Source organism: Castanea sativa, chromosome 11 (assembly GCF_040712315.1).
Source record: "Castanea sativa cultivar Marrone di Chiusa Pesio chromosome 11, ASM4071231v1".
In the NCBI taxonomy this organism is placed as follows: Eukaryota; Viridiplantae; Streptophyta; class Magnoliopsida; order Fagales; family Fagaceae; genus Castanea; species Castanea sativa.
In genome coordinates this window covers 66,272,884-66,287,277 of record NC_134023.1, presented here as the reverse complement: position 1 = coordinate 66,287,277, position 14,394 = coordinate 66,272,884, and the positions used below count along the sequence as shown (strand labels likewise).

At 34.1% G+C, this 14,394-nt stretch overlaps 1 protein-coding gene across 1 annotated transcript; it reads right to left on the bottom strand.

Annotated features, from left to right (window-relative positions):
- Positions 1 to 3,368: 3,368 nt before the first annotated feature.
- LOC142617096 (carotenoid 9,10(9',10')-cleavage dioxygenase 1-like) lies at positions 3,369 to 13,528 on the bottom strand. Its single transcript, XM_075789789.1, has 14 exons — positions 13,228 to 13,528; positions 10,889 to 10,959; positions 10,662 to 10,676; positions 9,112 to 9,223; positions 8,798 to 8,897; positions 8,041 to 8,103; positions 7,699 to 7,809; positions 7,435 to 7,619; positions 6,215 to 6,353; positions 6,013 to 6,130; positions 5,830 to 5,931; positions 5,296 to 5,547; positions 4,775 to 4,886; positions 3,369 to 3,634 (listed from the first exon to the last, which is right to left on the bottom strand). The coding sequence occupies exons 1-14, from the start codon at positions 13,462 to 13,464 to the stop codon at positions 3,605 to 3,607; spliced, it is 1,647 nt and encodes a 548-aa protein (XP_075645904.1). The 5' UTR covers positions 13,465 to 13,528; the 3' UTR covers positions 3,369 to 3,604.
- Positions 13,529 to 14,394: the final 866 nt, after the last annotated feature.

Here is a 14,394-nt window from a genome sequence, read left to right as displayed (position 1 = left end):
TGATGGTGATGACAGTTATATTTTTTTTGGTTTTGAAGTCACAACAATTTTGTTCTCCTTGGTGACTTGACTCACAATTGTAGCAAATATTCAAGATATCGCTTTATTAGATTTTGTATAATTTAAATTTCTTAGTAAACACAAAAAAAATTCCTACAACTGCCACTACACTTACTTCTCCACCACTGTACATTTACTTCTACTCTGCCATTTCTCTGTAAGAGAATTAGAGCAATGCTGTGACAAGCGAATTAGTCACTCCACTACATCCAATGGGAAAGTTTAAAATCACAGTTATGAACCGGAGTTTCACAAACTTGTGGGCTCCTAGCTCTATATGTTGTTATTAGAGGAGAGAACAATGCTACTGGAGTATGGAATAATAGTACACAATATACACTACATTTCTCACGGGGTTGACAAGTTTTCATCTTGGCCCAATCCCAATATTCACATCATTTTTTACTTACTAATATCCACTTTTTTTTTCTTCTCAAAAAAAATATATCTTTTTTCAAACAATAAATTTAGCTATATACTCAATTTCACAATATATTGTAGTGGTCGATAATTTTTTGCATACTACTTTTTTACCACTTTAGCATGTGAAATTGGGTATGAATATAGGTGTCCGTAATGGTGTTTTTCAGGTGGACCAAATGGATTGAAGAGGAATTAATGGACCGAACTAGACCATGATAGAGAGTATTAGACAGAAGTAGGCCGAATGGACCTAACTGGACTGAACTAGACTAAAATGAATAGAAGTGAACTAAAGCATATAGAATTGGAGCGAAGTAGACCGAATAGACCAAAGTGGATAGAGCTAGACTGAATTAGACTAAATTGAACTAAAGTAGACTGAACTAGATAAAGTGGACCAAAATACACCAAACTGGACAGAAGTGGACCAAAATGGACCAAAGTATACTGAATTGGACCGAACTGACCTGATTGATTGAAGTGGACCAAATTTTACGCTGATGTAGCTCAATAGGAGAGTAGCAACAATAAATACTAAACTTTAGTTTTTAGATATATATATATATATATATATATATATATATATATATATATATATATATATATAGCTGTTTTTGAAATCTAGCATCATATTCATTGTCACATAGATTTATAAAGATTGTGTAGTGAATTTTGTAGTTTTTTTAGCAAATTTTTGTATAATGTTATACAAAATTTTTTGTCAAACTGTTGACATTATCTTGTGTGAATAGTACTTAATAAAAGTAATGTCAATGGTAGAACCATTAAAAATGATGTTACTTCAATCATATATAACATGTCACATAGCAATTATGATAAAAAAAAAAAGTTTTAAAAAATGTTTCATCATTTACATTATAATATTAATGGTGAAATTATGTGAAAATGATCAATTTAATAATAAATATTATAAAAAAATGTTGTGAAAAAAATCGTGTCTCTAATTTTTTGTTGTTGACTTTCATTTGTACATTTTTTTAATAAAGTGAAAAGTAAATGAAGAAATTCAACATGATTAATATTATGTATATAACTATATATATGAGCTATTTTTATATTTTATAAATAATTTTAAAAATAAATAGAAAATTATTAATATCATGTGAACTCTATTTTGAGACATTTTACAAGGAAATTTCATTCATCTTATCCATTGGTTACCCTTTTTAATAGGTAGTTACACTAAAGTTAGCTATTCATAATACTGAATCTGATATGACTACGTACAAAACAAGTATTTTCATCCCCTAGTATTAATCTGGTAGCTAGGAGGAAGATGCAATAAACAAATATTTTATTTCTTTAGAAAGGAACTATATTAGGTTTGCTGAAAGATTTTTTTTTTTTTTTCTTATATAAAAACAATTAAAGGCTAATAAAAAAAACAAGAGAATCATACATTAATGGTCAAAATGAAAATTTTGAAAAGTAAAGAGGCAAAATAAAAATAATCCCTAACCAAACTCTAAAGACTAAATGTGTATTTTAATCTTGTAAAAACTATGAACTTAATTGTTATGTTCGTATTCTACAACAAAACTTTAAATCTCTATCCCAATTTTTATTTTATAATTATCTCTATCCTAAAATCTAGTAGATTCTTATTAGTATTATGTTCATGAGGTTTAATGGTTTTGTTACTTGCTCACATGGTTTGCTAGAAATGGCAAGAGTTTAACATGAAAATTCAATGACAAGTACGAATACAAAGGAACCTGGACAGACTTCAGATTTGAGAACAAATTTCTTGGACAAAGGAGGCAAACGTGAATATTACTTTTAGAGTGTAAATCATGTTTTTACCCTACCATTATTAACATTCTATCTAGACAGTGCTGTGCTTGTAATATATGGAAAGACAATGCGAATACTGAAGTTTGTGTATTCCATACGTTTGCTTAGTATGGAAACACCATAACATATTATTTGTGATAATATGCATTTGTGATATTTGAAACTTTTGAGTCATAAATATTCCCACCTTAGCTAAACCCTATATAAACCCAACTTATAAAACCAATTTCTTGCATGTTCAAAAGCAAAAGAAAAAGAGAGAGAAATAAAGAAAGAAAAGAAGATGGTATTCAATGTTTCATTCATTGACCATGTGATTAGAATGGTGGGAGGTCCTCTAAGACTATATTGGATGGTGTTTGTGCGCAAGGATTTTTGCCTCCATGGCTAGTGGCTGCGAAGTGTTGTTGTCCTTGGTATATCACCAGATTAGTGGTGGTTTACTAAATAAAATACCTTTAGCTAAGATTTTATTTTATTTTATATATTTTTTTGCATATTTTGTGTTTCACACATGTTTTCCTTCTTTTTAATTTTTGGGTACCGATTGTAGTTTTACACATTTCATTGCATTAATAAAAAAAAATGTCTTCACTTTGATCTCTCTCTCTCTTCCCAGTTTATCTAGTTTCTCAGTGTTGTTCGTTTTTTCACCTCTAATTGTTAATTTTGCCATGCTAATTAAACTGTAGGGCAGACTTACTAATCCCATAGCACAAATGTAGAATCCCTTGGCAAAAAATCTTAAGTTTCCAAATTGCCAGAGCTTGTGCCAATTGATCTTGTACTAGGATCTCATTGCACAGAAGGTGAGTCAAAATGTGCCATTTTAATCAGACTTTATTTGGCTAATATTTTTACTCTTTTAAGTCATCTTTTAAGAGACACTTTGAATGAATGAAAAAATATATGCAAACCATATAATTACTTCACTGAACGTGAATGGTGAATGGTGGTTGCCTGCGTATGGATTCAGCCTAGCAATTATCCTAATTAACTGTTTTACATGGGGGTGTATTTCATTAAAAAGAAAAAACATGTGGGGTGTATTTTCTTTGTATCCAAGTCAATTTTGTTGAGATGAATACTTCTTTTCTGGTTTATTTTCCCTCCTTGTAAAGTAGTACTTCCCAGTCGGAAAAGGAATTATTACAAGTATATTTACTGCTTATATTTGGAAGATCTCCATATACAATATTGGGAAAGTACTGCCAAAGAGGTCTAGTGTACATAATTTACATGTATATGTCTCCACTTGCAGTTTCACCATCTCAAATTTATTTTGAGATTTCCAACAATCAAGCAATCACAGTTTCCCCTGCTCTTGAAGTTGCTCCTGTGCAAAAACAATGCATGTATGTTAGAACCATCACGGTAAAAAGCAACAGCAAAATAATAATAAAAAGTACACAAAAATAAGGAATCAATAAAACGCACGGCGATGCTCTCTAGATTTATGCAAGATATTAGTCAAAACTGTCGATTCAACTGCGGCACAACATGGGATGAACACAAGTCCAGTCATTTCAACCCCTTTGAATTCATGCAATTAAAAAAACCAAATAGAAGTCAACAAAGCCCTATCTCCCAACTATTTGGGGTTGACAACATATCAATTTTCAACAATCTAATATAATCACAACCATAGCTTCACTTAAAATCCTGTGATCCTATGGTACCCAAACCCTGCAGTTGAACACACCTCACCCATGTATATGCAGTGGCATGTCATGGATAAGCAAACAGCTCCAGACAGTCCAAAATGGTGGAAAATCTCTAAAAAGGTGGATTTGACAGTTGGCTCCATACATGCAGAGAATTCCGGAGCCCATTTAACGCAGGTCAAATCATGAGGTACCAGGGCTGTTTCATTTGAGTCAATCTTGTATTTTTTTCTTGTAGCACCTTCCAATGTAAATGAAATTATATCCCTATCCAGCACAATCACTGTCTATGTACAACCCATATCAAATGATTCTCATCTTACATTTTACAGTTTTCTGCTATCTTCAGCTACTCACAAATGCATCAGATGTCATTCAAACCATTGCAGTGTTATCAATCATCCATCTACACATTCACAAACTCATTTCATGGATATAATTGCCTAGCATTTGATACTGTCAACTAAAATAAGCTTCCGTCCCTAAATTTGAATAGCATGCAGTTGAGCACATAACCTCCCAGATGAACCTCTCTATTTCTGCTATCCAAAATAGCTAATCCATGTCTCTTTCAATCTTTCCACAGTGACAGTGATCATTATTGAGCATCACATAACTATCAATTTCCATTGCTTCCTCTGTTATAATCTTACTTGTCTTTGGCTTCATTCAGTTTATTCCATGTCAATCCTGTTTGTCCAAAACTTTGGTTTTTCAAATCTCTTGAAGTTCCATTATGAAGTTATTTCACATTTAGCAGGACAGAATGTAAGAAAGAAAATGAATCCAACCGCAATCGATGTAACACTGACCTCTGTTACAAAGAAGGCATGAAACCCAAATGGAACTCTGCGGGGCATCTCAACAACTGCAACAGGATCTGGTGACATTGTTTTTGCATCAATTACATTCACTGATGATTTTCTGCATAATTATGAATGAAAATTGAGATCATCATGATTAATATCCAAACTTAAAATCTGAGTCAAGAAAATTAGTTAAATAACTATGGCCAAAACTTCTGAAAAAAATCTATGACTGCGTAGAATACATTGGTAAGTTTACACAAGGGATGATGCTGAGAAAAGGGTTTTGTCATGCATAAAAGTTGGATGATGACCAGGAACAAGCTTTAGCAAAAGAGAAAATAGCAACATATTAATATTTCCTCCTCTGATTAGTCTAAAGAACCAGATTTTGCTAAAAATTGGAGCATTCAATAGCCCTCTTACAGAACCTAATAAAGCAAAAAAATTGAAAATCAAAACAATTAAGCAGTAGATTAAAAGAGAGAATATAAATTTGAAAATAGTGTGAGGAAGGAAAGTATTACCCAGTATTCTCATCATGGGCAAAAAATATTAAGTAGCCATCATCTTCTTCAGAAGTAATGCCAGGCACACGAGGGACAAAAACAGCCTCAGAACCAAATCTGCCAGGTCCCAAGTCATAGATGCCTAGAACATTTCCTCCAACTTCAAGCTTTGTTTTTCCAGTGTCTGGTTCAGCATGCAGATCAAATTTGATAATCCCAGTCACTTTTGCAATGCTGTCAAGTATGGTTCCGTATACATATCGTTGTCGCCTGATAATGCACCAAAAAAATTAGATGGAAAACATAAGAAGGATATAACACCCAAGAGAACAAAATAAACTAAGCATGGAAACTAGCAAAATGATAAAAATAGTCTACAAAATAAAAGCGGGTTTAAGAACACATTCAAAAAAGAAAAAAGATCATATAAATATAACCATTCATTATCTAGCTCCTCTCTTCCACTGCCAAAATGAACAATTTTGCAATCTCGAATGGATCTGATAACAATAAACAACCCAAAATCTCCCATTACAAACAGTTGATGAATACCTGCCAGTGTAGCTCTCATTCACCCTAGGAAAATCTACAGCAGATGCAGATAATTTCTTCTGTGAAGCTAGACCAGTTTTCATGTTGAATCTCATCTCATACCTGAAAAGAATAGTAACTATCAGAACAACCTATGTGTACATAGAGCTTTGCCTTATCATAAAATGGGTGAAGGTGTCCTACAGCTCATTTGTGAAGTTTTCAAGCTTTTCTTTGACAACCCCATTGACCATGTCCAGATCTGGATTCTGAAGTCGACAAGTGATCAGAACAACTTCGTCCTCCTCCTCCCAAGCATTAGCTAATGAAGGAAGTCATCAAAAAGGTTAGTATGGAAACGTGAAAATAGAAAAAATATTAATTTTAGCTTAATCATGAACCACACCATTATGGAATATGAAGCAATTTGGAAGCTCAAACCATCTGATTTGCAGCTCATCCTTTGCATACCGAGGAAGTACACCAAAGCGAGCATTTTTTGTTGCATCAAATGTGAATATCAGCTTGTTCCCCTTCACCATTTCCTGAAATCAAATGTAAACAATTATTACAACTTCCATGTAATGTGATTGATATGATGCTCAACAATGCTATCAGAAAATTTACTGTATAGATCACTTTAGCAACTTTCACCTTGCACCCAACCCACCCCCTAAAGAGAGAACCAGCAAAGATTATAAGATTTCATCTTGGGATCAGCTGTGCATGCCGAGGAATTGTTCCAGAATTATGGAATGTTTGAAAGAAACTATAAAAGTTCAAATTCCAAGTACCACTCCTGAGACATAGAATGAGCTGAACATCTATTTCCATTAAAATTGTTTACTCAAGAAGGATATATAAATTTCACATACTGATGCTCATGACATCTACAGATATTAAGATAAATCAATGTCAAAATCCTGATGCAAGACCTTTTCAAGCCCATTTTAGTTAAGGCACTTCAATTTTAGATTTTACATTATGTAGTTCAGCAGTACCAAGTTTGTGCCTGAATTTTGAGAAACTTCAAAGACAATAGAATTACTTCAAAAGTACCAAAGAGTGGGAAAGACAAGCAAGCTTCTTTTTTTATTCTTTACAATAATCAAGATACCCTAATGGGATGATGCTGACAGCTGTACCATACTTCTGTGTCAAAATACACTCCATGAGCATTGTATAAGCAAATGATTTCAAGCTTATTGAGAGGTAAAAAGACTAAGACTAAGATGGATGACCCTAATGGATGATGCAGCCAGCTGAACCATACCTGTATTTTAAAAAACACTCCATGAACATTGTCAAAGCAAATGGTTTCAAGCTTACTTATGTTCAAATTGTTATGTTGCAGGCCACATTAAAGTGTGGGTACAGCTCTCTCTTATAATCAAAATGTCAAATATAGCTGGTTACACATTAGTGGGTGAAAAGGTGAACTAAATGATAAATTTAACTTTCACCCCCCCTCCCCCCCGGCAGTCTCTTCAGGCAGGGCTCCTCCTTTAGCCTAGGGTTGTTCAGAGAGGCTTTTCATCACTATGCATGCCAACTTTATTTATTTCATATCATGGTATTTTGTACCAGGCTAAAATTTGTAACAGGAACAACTTAAAAGTAACATACCTTTGGTCTGAAATACAATGGAAGATCCATGAAAATCGCATAGTTCTCAGTAATGGCAAAGTCATGCATCATGATGGGGTCTGATATTGTTATTGGTACTGGGTCATGCATGAAACCATCTTTGGAAATTACTCTGTAGGTGATATATGGTGGTGTATGTGAATAGCCAAATGTAAACATTTCGCCTGCATGGAAGGTTCTGTAAGTTAAAAGGACTTCTTCCATTACCATGTTCACTAAATTGCTTTTACGAGGATGTCTTACCAGTGAATGGGTCAACCTTAGGATGAGCAGTAAAAGAATGTGATAATCTCTTGTCATAGTCCAGCATACCAAGTGTTTGGAGATCTCCATCCTCCAAAACTTTAACAGCATCTGAATAAAGCAATGAAGACAAGTTAAATCCCACATCAGAAGCAAGGACATATCACCAAGTTACTTGATGGAGTCCATATATGACAAAGAAATTGGCATTTCTCAGTATTTCTTTTTGCCCACCATGAAAGAATAGAGTGGTTACTTAATATGAATGGCAATCCAGAGGAAGACCAACCCTTTTCATTTTAATTTTTCAGAATGAAAAACACAAGAAGAAGACAAGCTTACAAGGTTTATCTGCCTCAGAAAGTGCTAGAAGTTTCCCATGATGATACACCATAGCTGTATTAGCTGTACACAGGAGGCAAATACTTAGTGTCTAGCACTTCACACCAGGATTATCTAAACACGAAAAAAAATATGTAGAGATACCCAATACACACATTTAAAGACAGGCTTTGGCACAGTGCATGTATCAGAGACATTCAACAACTACATATGTGTCTACTAAAGGAAGAGAGCATATTCATTAAGCCATACACACCTCTGGCTCAGCTGGTAAAAGGCTAGGGACAAATTGGTAGGTTTTAAGTTCAAATCTTACCCGCCATTTTTTTTTTTTTTGGGTATTGCCGGGGGTGGGGGGAGGAGGTTGATAGATGAAATAAAGGAAGTAAAGATGTGCAAGTGTGCAACACAATGTTCAGAAAATAAAATATAATATAATATAATAAAGAAAAAGAAAAAAAAGTTGGGCGACATAATCTTAGGTACACATATTTGCTAGGCTAGGTCTGAAAGAAGTATGTATCTGGACACTTCATTCTTTGAAACCTAGCCCTGTACCTGCATCCTAATATATGGGGACTTGATGGATAGAAGAACTATACACACACTATTAACCAACAAAGAAGAACCTGAGCAACCAGAAAATTAAGCAAAATTATACATGGGATAATGTTTTTGAACTCTACTAAAAATTATGTGCACAATTTCACCAGATGTACTTTCATTTGAGCAAAAGTTGTATACTAGACTAACTAACCTGTTCCATATCCATATGTGTCATCTAATACTTTCAACTTTGTTCTCAGAATTTGCATGTTCACCATGAGTAATCCAAACAGCCCTTTAAGATCTCCAATCTGTAATGACATTTAAAAAGGAAAAAAAGCATGTCTACAACAGGACCAACAAATAAAACATATGCAACTGATGATTATCTATTCAAGATTTTTAATTATGCACAGGCAAAACATGTGACTAAAAAAGGGGGCATATACTAATGACGTGAACCATGCCAATGAACATACCAGAAATAAAAATAAGAAAAAAGAAACCCACAGCTTACTGGTATACCTTCATAAATTTAGCACCTCCAAAATACTCTTCTTGTTTGATCCGAGATGTCCTTACATAGCGAGAGACATAGGTTGCTTTCCCATTTTTGATGCGCAAACCATGAATCATGCTGAAAAGTTAAAGATATCACCTAATCCCTTCTTGCTTTAACAGACTAGTACTGGATAAACTAACATTCATGAACCTCTAAAATTAAAGAAAAAGTGAAAATAATGCAAAACACAGTGGAACAGGACCAATTTCAATATATCCAAGTCAATATATCCAAGAGCAGCAATCTAGCAAGGATGGCTATTCCTTGCTAGATTACTGCTCTTGGATATATAGAAATTGGTCATGTTCCACTGAACAAACAGACACATGCCTCACCAAAACCAAACAGAATTACAAGACTAAAATAGTGTAACAAGCATTGTGAAAATAAAAAAATGCTTATCAAAAAAAAAATCATGAAAATAGAAATGGACATGGGTAAAGTACAGTCAAGTTTCCTTTCCCCCTTCACTAATAGAGTGACACCTAAGCTTGCCAAGGGATCATTAAGAAGGAGAACAAGCTAAATATCTTCTTTTCAATCCTGATGATTGAACATATCACCAGCATGTCCAAAGTTGTTTTGATCACATCATGATTATTTTTCACTCTTTAAGACCAGGTATTCTTAGAAATCATAAACACTTGTAACTCACTAATTAGCATGGCAGTTGCATTCAATAAGATATTCTGGCTGGCACACACCCACATAGAGAAATACCATAGGGAAAATTTTCATTCTTAAGAAGCTCAATTTGGTGATTCTAGTTTGTTTTTTGATTGATAAGTCACACACACACACAAGTGGGTCTTGAACCCACGACCTAACCTTCCACCTTACTCTTACCAGGGGGGAGGTGCCATTTAAGCTAGAGCTCATTGGCAAGCTCGATTTGGCAATTCATCGTAGTTAAACTTGTAAAACTTCAGCATTTAATGTCAAAATGGTATATGTACCAACTGGAAGGAACCTCAAGCAACTGTGGAAGGGGGAAAAGAACAAATGTTTCATTTTACCTTTAGAGGACTTCAATTATGTAAATTCAGTCAATAAAAAAATTATTCATTTGGCTCCACTGCCAAACTGCAGTTGTGTCAGAATAATCTTGATATTTTCAGTGAAATTTCTCAGAACTAAGCACCATATATAAAATCCAAATGACCTTAGCCAACTAAAGAATGAACCAAAAGGGTTTACTGCTCATATAACCTCCATATATGATGACTCAAGAAAATTGACACTTCACTATATAGAGCAGCCAATTGGCATTTTTTTTTCTTTGTTACAGGGAGCTTTTGCCTTTAGAGTATATGAGAAAAATACTTTTATAACGTAGAGAATTGGGCACTGAGTAGCCACTAAAAAGCAACCATAAATTAAACACACAAAGCAGAGAAACATAAAAGGTATTCTGGAGTGGAAAAAGTGGTGCTGAAGTTATATCTCCAAACTCTTTCTTCATAAAAACTTAAAAGAAATACTCTTTTGAACAAGGGAACAGAAAATCACGCACCCATCTCCATCAAACCTGCAAAGAGAGAAACAATGGGAATAAGCACAATGGTCATCTGATCAATAGTTGAATTTCATTCACAAGAACTAAAAAAATACCCTTCATATATAGTAGTTAAATGAATATGCTTCTTCACTTAGAATTAAGTCAAGTAATTACAGTAAATAGTTCCACAGACAGGGTTATATACATATATTAATTAATTAATTAATTAAAAAAAGACATACCAGTGATATCCAGCAACAGGAGAAAACTTTGGGTTAGGACCCACCCTAACAAACTCTCCGTTTAAGCAATCCTGTAAGACATATTCTAGATTCCATGTCATGGGCAACAGAGGCAATAAGATGCAGCTTCATGCATTGGAGGAATAAATGAATAATTGGTCAAACCGCTGGCTACATTTATATTAACAAGATAGCATATATCAAACTCAAGGTGAGAGGAATTCTTCAAATTGACCGGGTATTACACGACAAGGACCGCTATTACCCAGTAACAAGGCTGTAGTAATACAAAAGAAAAACCTAGAATGGTAACAGGAATGCCAAAAATAGCTTAGTTCAAGGACGTGAGGCTAAACAAACAACAATAACAAAGCCTCAGCCCCAAAAATTTGGAAGTGACTGGCCAAATTTATTCTTCTCCACCGTTCAATGTCTTCTTATCTATCTAATATATTTCTCTTTTGCTGGCTTGCTTGTCAGTTTACCATGAACACATCTAAACCACATGGATATGATTGTTTAGTACATATGTCTAAACTTCTCGTCCTCACTCCATGCATAAAGTCTTAACTTTTCCCATATCTTATATACAGTGTTAAAAATTCCGACACCAGATTTTTGCAACCAACTTATTCACTAAAAGCAATATCGCTACTTTCCCAATTATACTAAAGCAATATCACCAGAAAACAATAATGAACACTCTTTAGCTTTGCACTGCAAAGCATAGCCTCCAAGCACAAGTTGCGCAACATTCACAGCTCCTAATCATGAGGCTTTCACATCAAACATTTTCCCCACAAGCTTTGAAAATCAGCTAATGTCTACAACATGTGCCTCAAACACTAGCTAACTATAATCGATTATTAAGAGATAAGTTAAATAATAGTTCCTTCATAGCTGTGCAAAAAGTTAATGCATTTTTAATCTCCAAATCATCAAAAACATTTTTTTTTTTTAATTCAAATAAAAGATCCACATATCAAATTTGTATCACTAACTCAAGTATGAAAAAACACAGTACATCCACAATATTTGCATTGAAAATTATGCCGTATCAAGATTATCGCAACATCATACAGCAAAATAACCCAAAATGTGCTATAAACACCAAATGGAACTCCCAAACAATTTTAGAGAGAAATGTTGAAAATTCAAATATAGCACTTTGTTTAGTTGATTAAGTAGACCTTTCATATTATAAAATACCAAGCAGACCCTCAACTCACATACATAAATACATGCATACATGTCATAATCCTTTAAAGTCATAACTTCCCTCCACACTTCTAAACAAGGAAATTAAATTTTGTCACCTCATCACCATTTAAACAAAAATTTACTAACATTATTGTTGATGTGACAAAATCTTGATTAAAATCCTTTGCCATGGAGTTTCTAAAATCACATCCATTCATTTTAAAATGAGTGTATTAGATTTTGCCACGTCATCAACATTTAATAAAAAAAATGTGAACTATCATAATTTTGGTATCTGTGTTTAAATTATAGACGATATGACATAATCCAATCCACTCTTTTCAAAATGGATAATGATAATACTTTACTCCAAAGGGTCCAAATCCAGCAAAACCTAAACCATCCATTTATTAATTACTTCATTGTAAAATCCTTAAGATCCTAACAATTTATAACTAAACTACTAGTAGCTAACAATTCATAATCAAAGAGTGGTTTAACATTTGCCATGTCATCAACATTTTAGCAAACATTTGCTACCATTTATTCAGCATGAGTGATGCTAACTACATAGTCTTTACAAACTGATGTATCACCAATTACAAAAACATAATTCTAACACTCGATGCCATATTGACACGTCAGTTTGTAAACCTTAAGCAATAAAATTTGTAATCTTTATCATTTTCCATCACTCGTCACTAATTACTGCACACTCCTTAATGTACACAGTCCGTACACATCACCCATTTCACATGTTATAAAATGTTATAAAATACTATCGTATCTATCCAAAAAAAAATATAAACATCCCATTTCACCATGTCATCGGAATTTCAACTATTGATGAGGTGGCAAAATCCAAACCACTAAGGCCCATTTCACCAATTTCACCGTGTCACGTTTGGCATTGGTTTAAAAAGCCAGCTATATAGTTTATTTTTGCTCCAGGTATCATTATATTTTTTGTTACTATTTTTGGGTCTAACGGTACCATTTCGGCTAGTTTTATCTGCAGTACTTTCAGCAAAAAGTATATTACTAAACAGACTATAAATTTCCCAAGAAACGAACTGTTAGGATTTGAAGAGAATTATACAGTACAGAAAAAACAAAACAAAATGGATAATTGTACGCACCGGAAGGTGGCCTTTGACGAGAAGATCGGTGGTGGGTGGGGTCTCTTCACGAACCGGAGCGAAGTTACCGGAGAGATAGTGGTGAGGCAGAGAAGAGTCGTACAAGAGCTTCACAATCAGTTTTTCTACAAAGTCGATGACTTTTGATGTCAGGCCATTGTTGGGCTTTGGATCCACCGCCACAATTCCTCCTCCTGCTCCGCCTCCACCGCTGTGCTTCTGCTTCTCCTCCGCCATGTTTAGAGAGAGAAAGAGAGATGGTTTTTTGGTTAATGGTGTGAGACTGTCTGTGTGAGTGAGTGGGGTGGGGAGTTATATTGGAGGTAGTGTGGATTATGTTTATGTTTTGTCTGTTTGCATGTCAGGTTTTGTTTGGCGAAAGGTGGTGAGCGGTGACACGTTTCGTTTTGTGATAGGATCAATATCTCAAGATTCCATTGAGGAAAAATTTAGGCACCTTTGGACCACAGAGTAATTCTGGAGCCACACTCAAAATTATAATTTTGCATAATTGGCTCATATAATGAGTTGAAGTGAGTAGAGAGTTATCCCCCATGTAAATTCATCATCATTCTTCTATCAATTTTACACTTAATTGTTTGTTTTTTCTTTACATGCCCCAAGAGGGGCGGTCCAGTGATATAGGATCCCGCGTGCATGTATGAGGTCTCGTGTTCGAGTTATGGCAGGTACCATTTGGGAGGTGGGTTCTTAGTATGCATTGCACCTCATCCGTTGGCTCTCTTATAAATAACTTACATTCGTCTCGGTATAATTGTGTAAATTATATTTACACCATTAATTTTACATTTAGTTGTTTGTTTATTCTTTTCGTATTTTGAAGATGAAAAAAGAGTGTAAATGGTGGTGGTTGTTGTATGTGTAGAAAGAGAAACAGTTAAAATTTTTTTAAAAATTAATGAAATATAGTGTAAAATAAAAAAAATGATGTTGGGTGTTTTGAAAAGTAAATATGTAAAATACAAAAAGTGAGTTCGTAGATAAAAATTTTTGTATGACTTGATGTGAATATTTTTAAGTAAGTTTATCCAATTGGGTTAAACTTAGGTCCAGTCTGAACCCAATACGATACGAGCACGCGTTTAAAATTTGACTCATATTTGCATCTAATGGGTACGTTGCATTGAACCTAAGGCATATCCTATC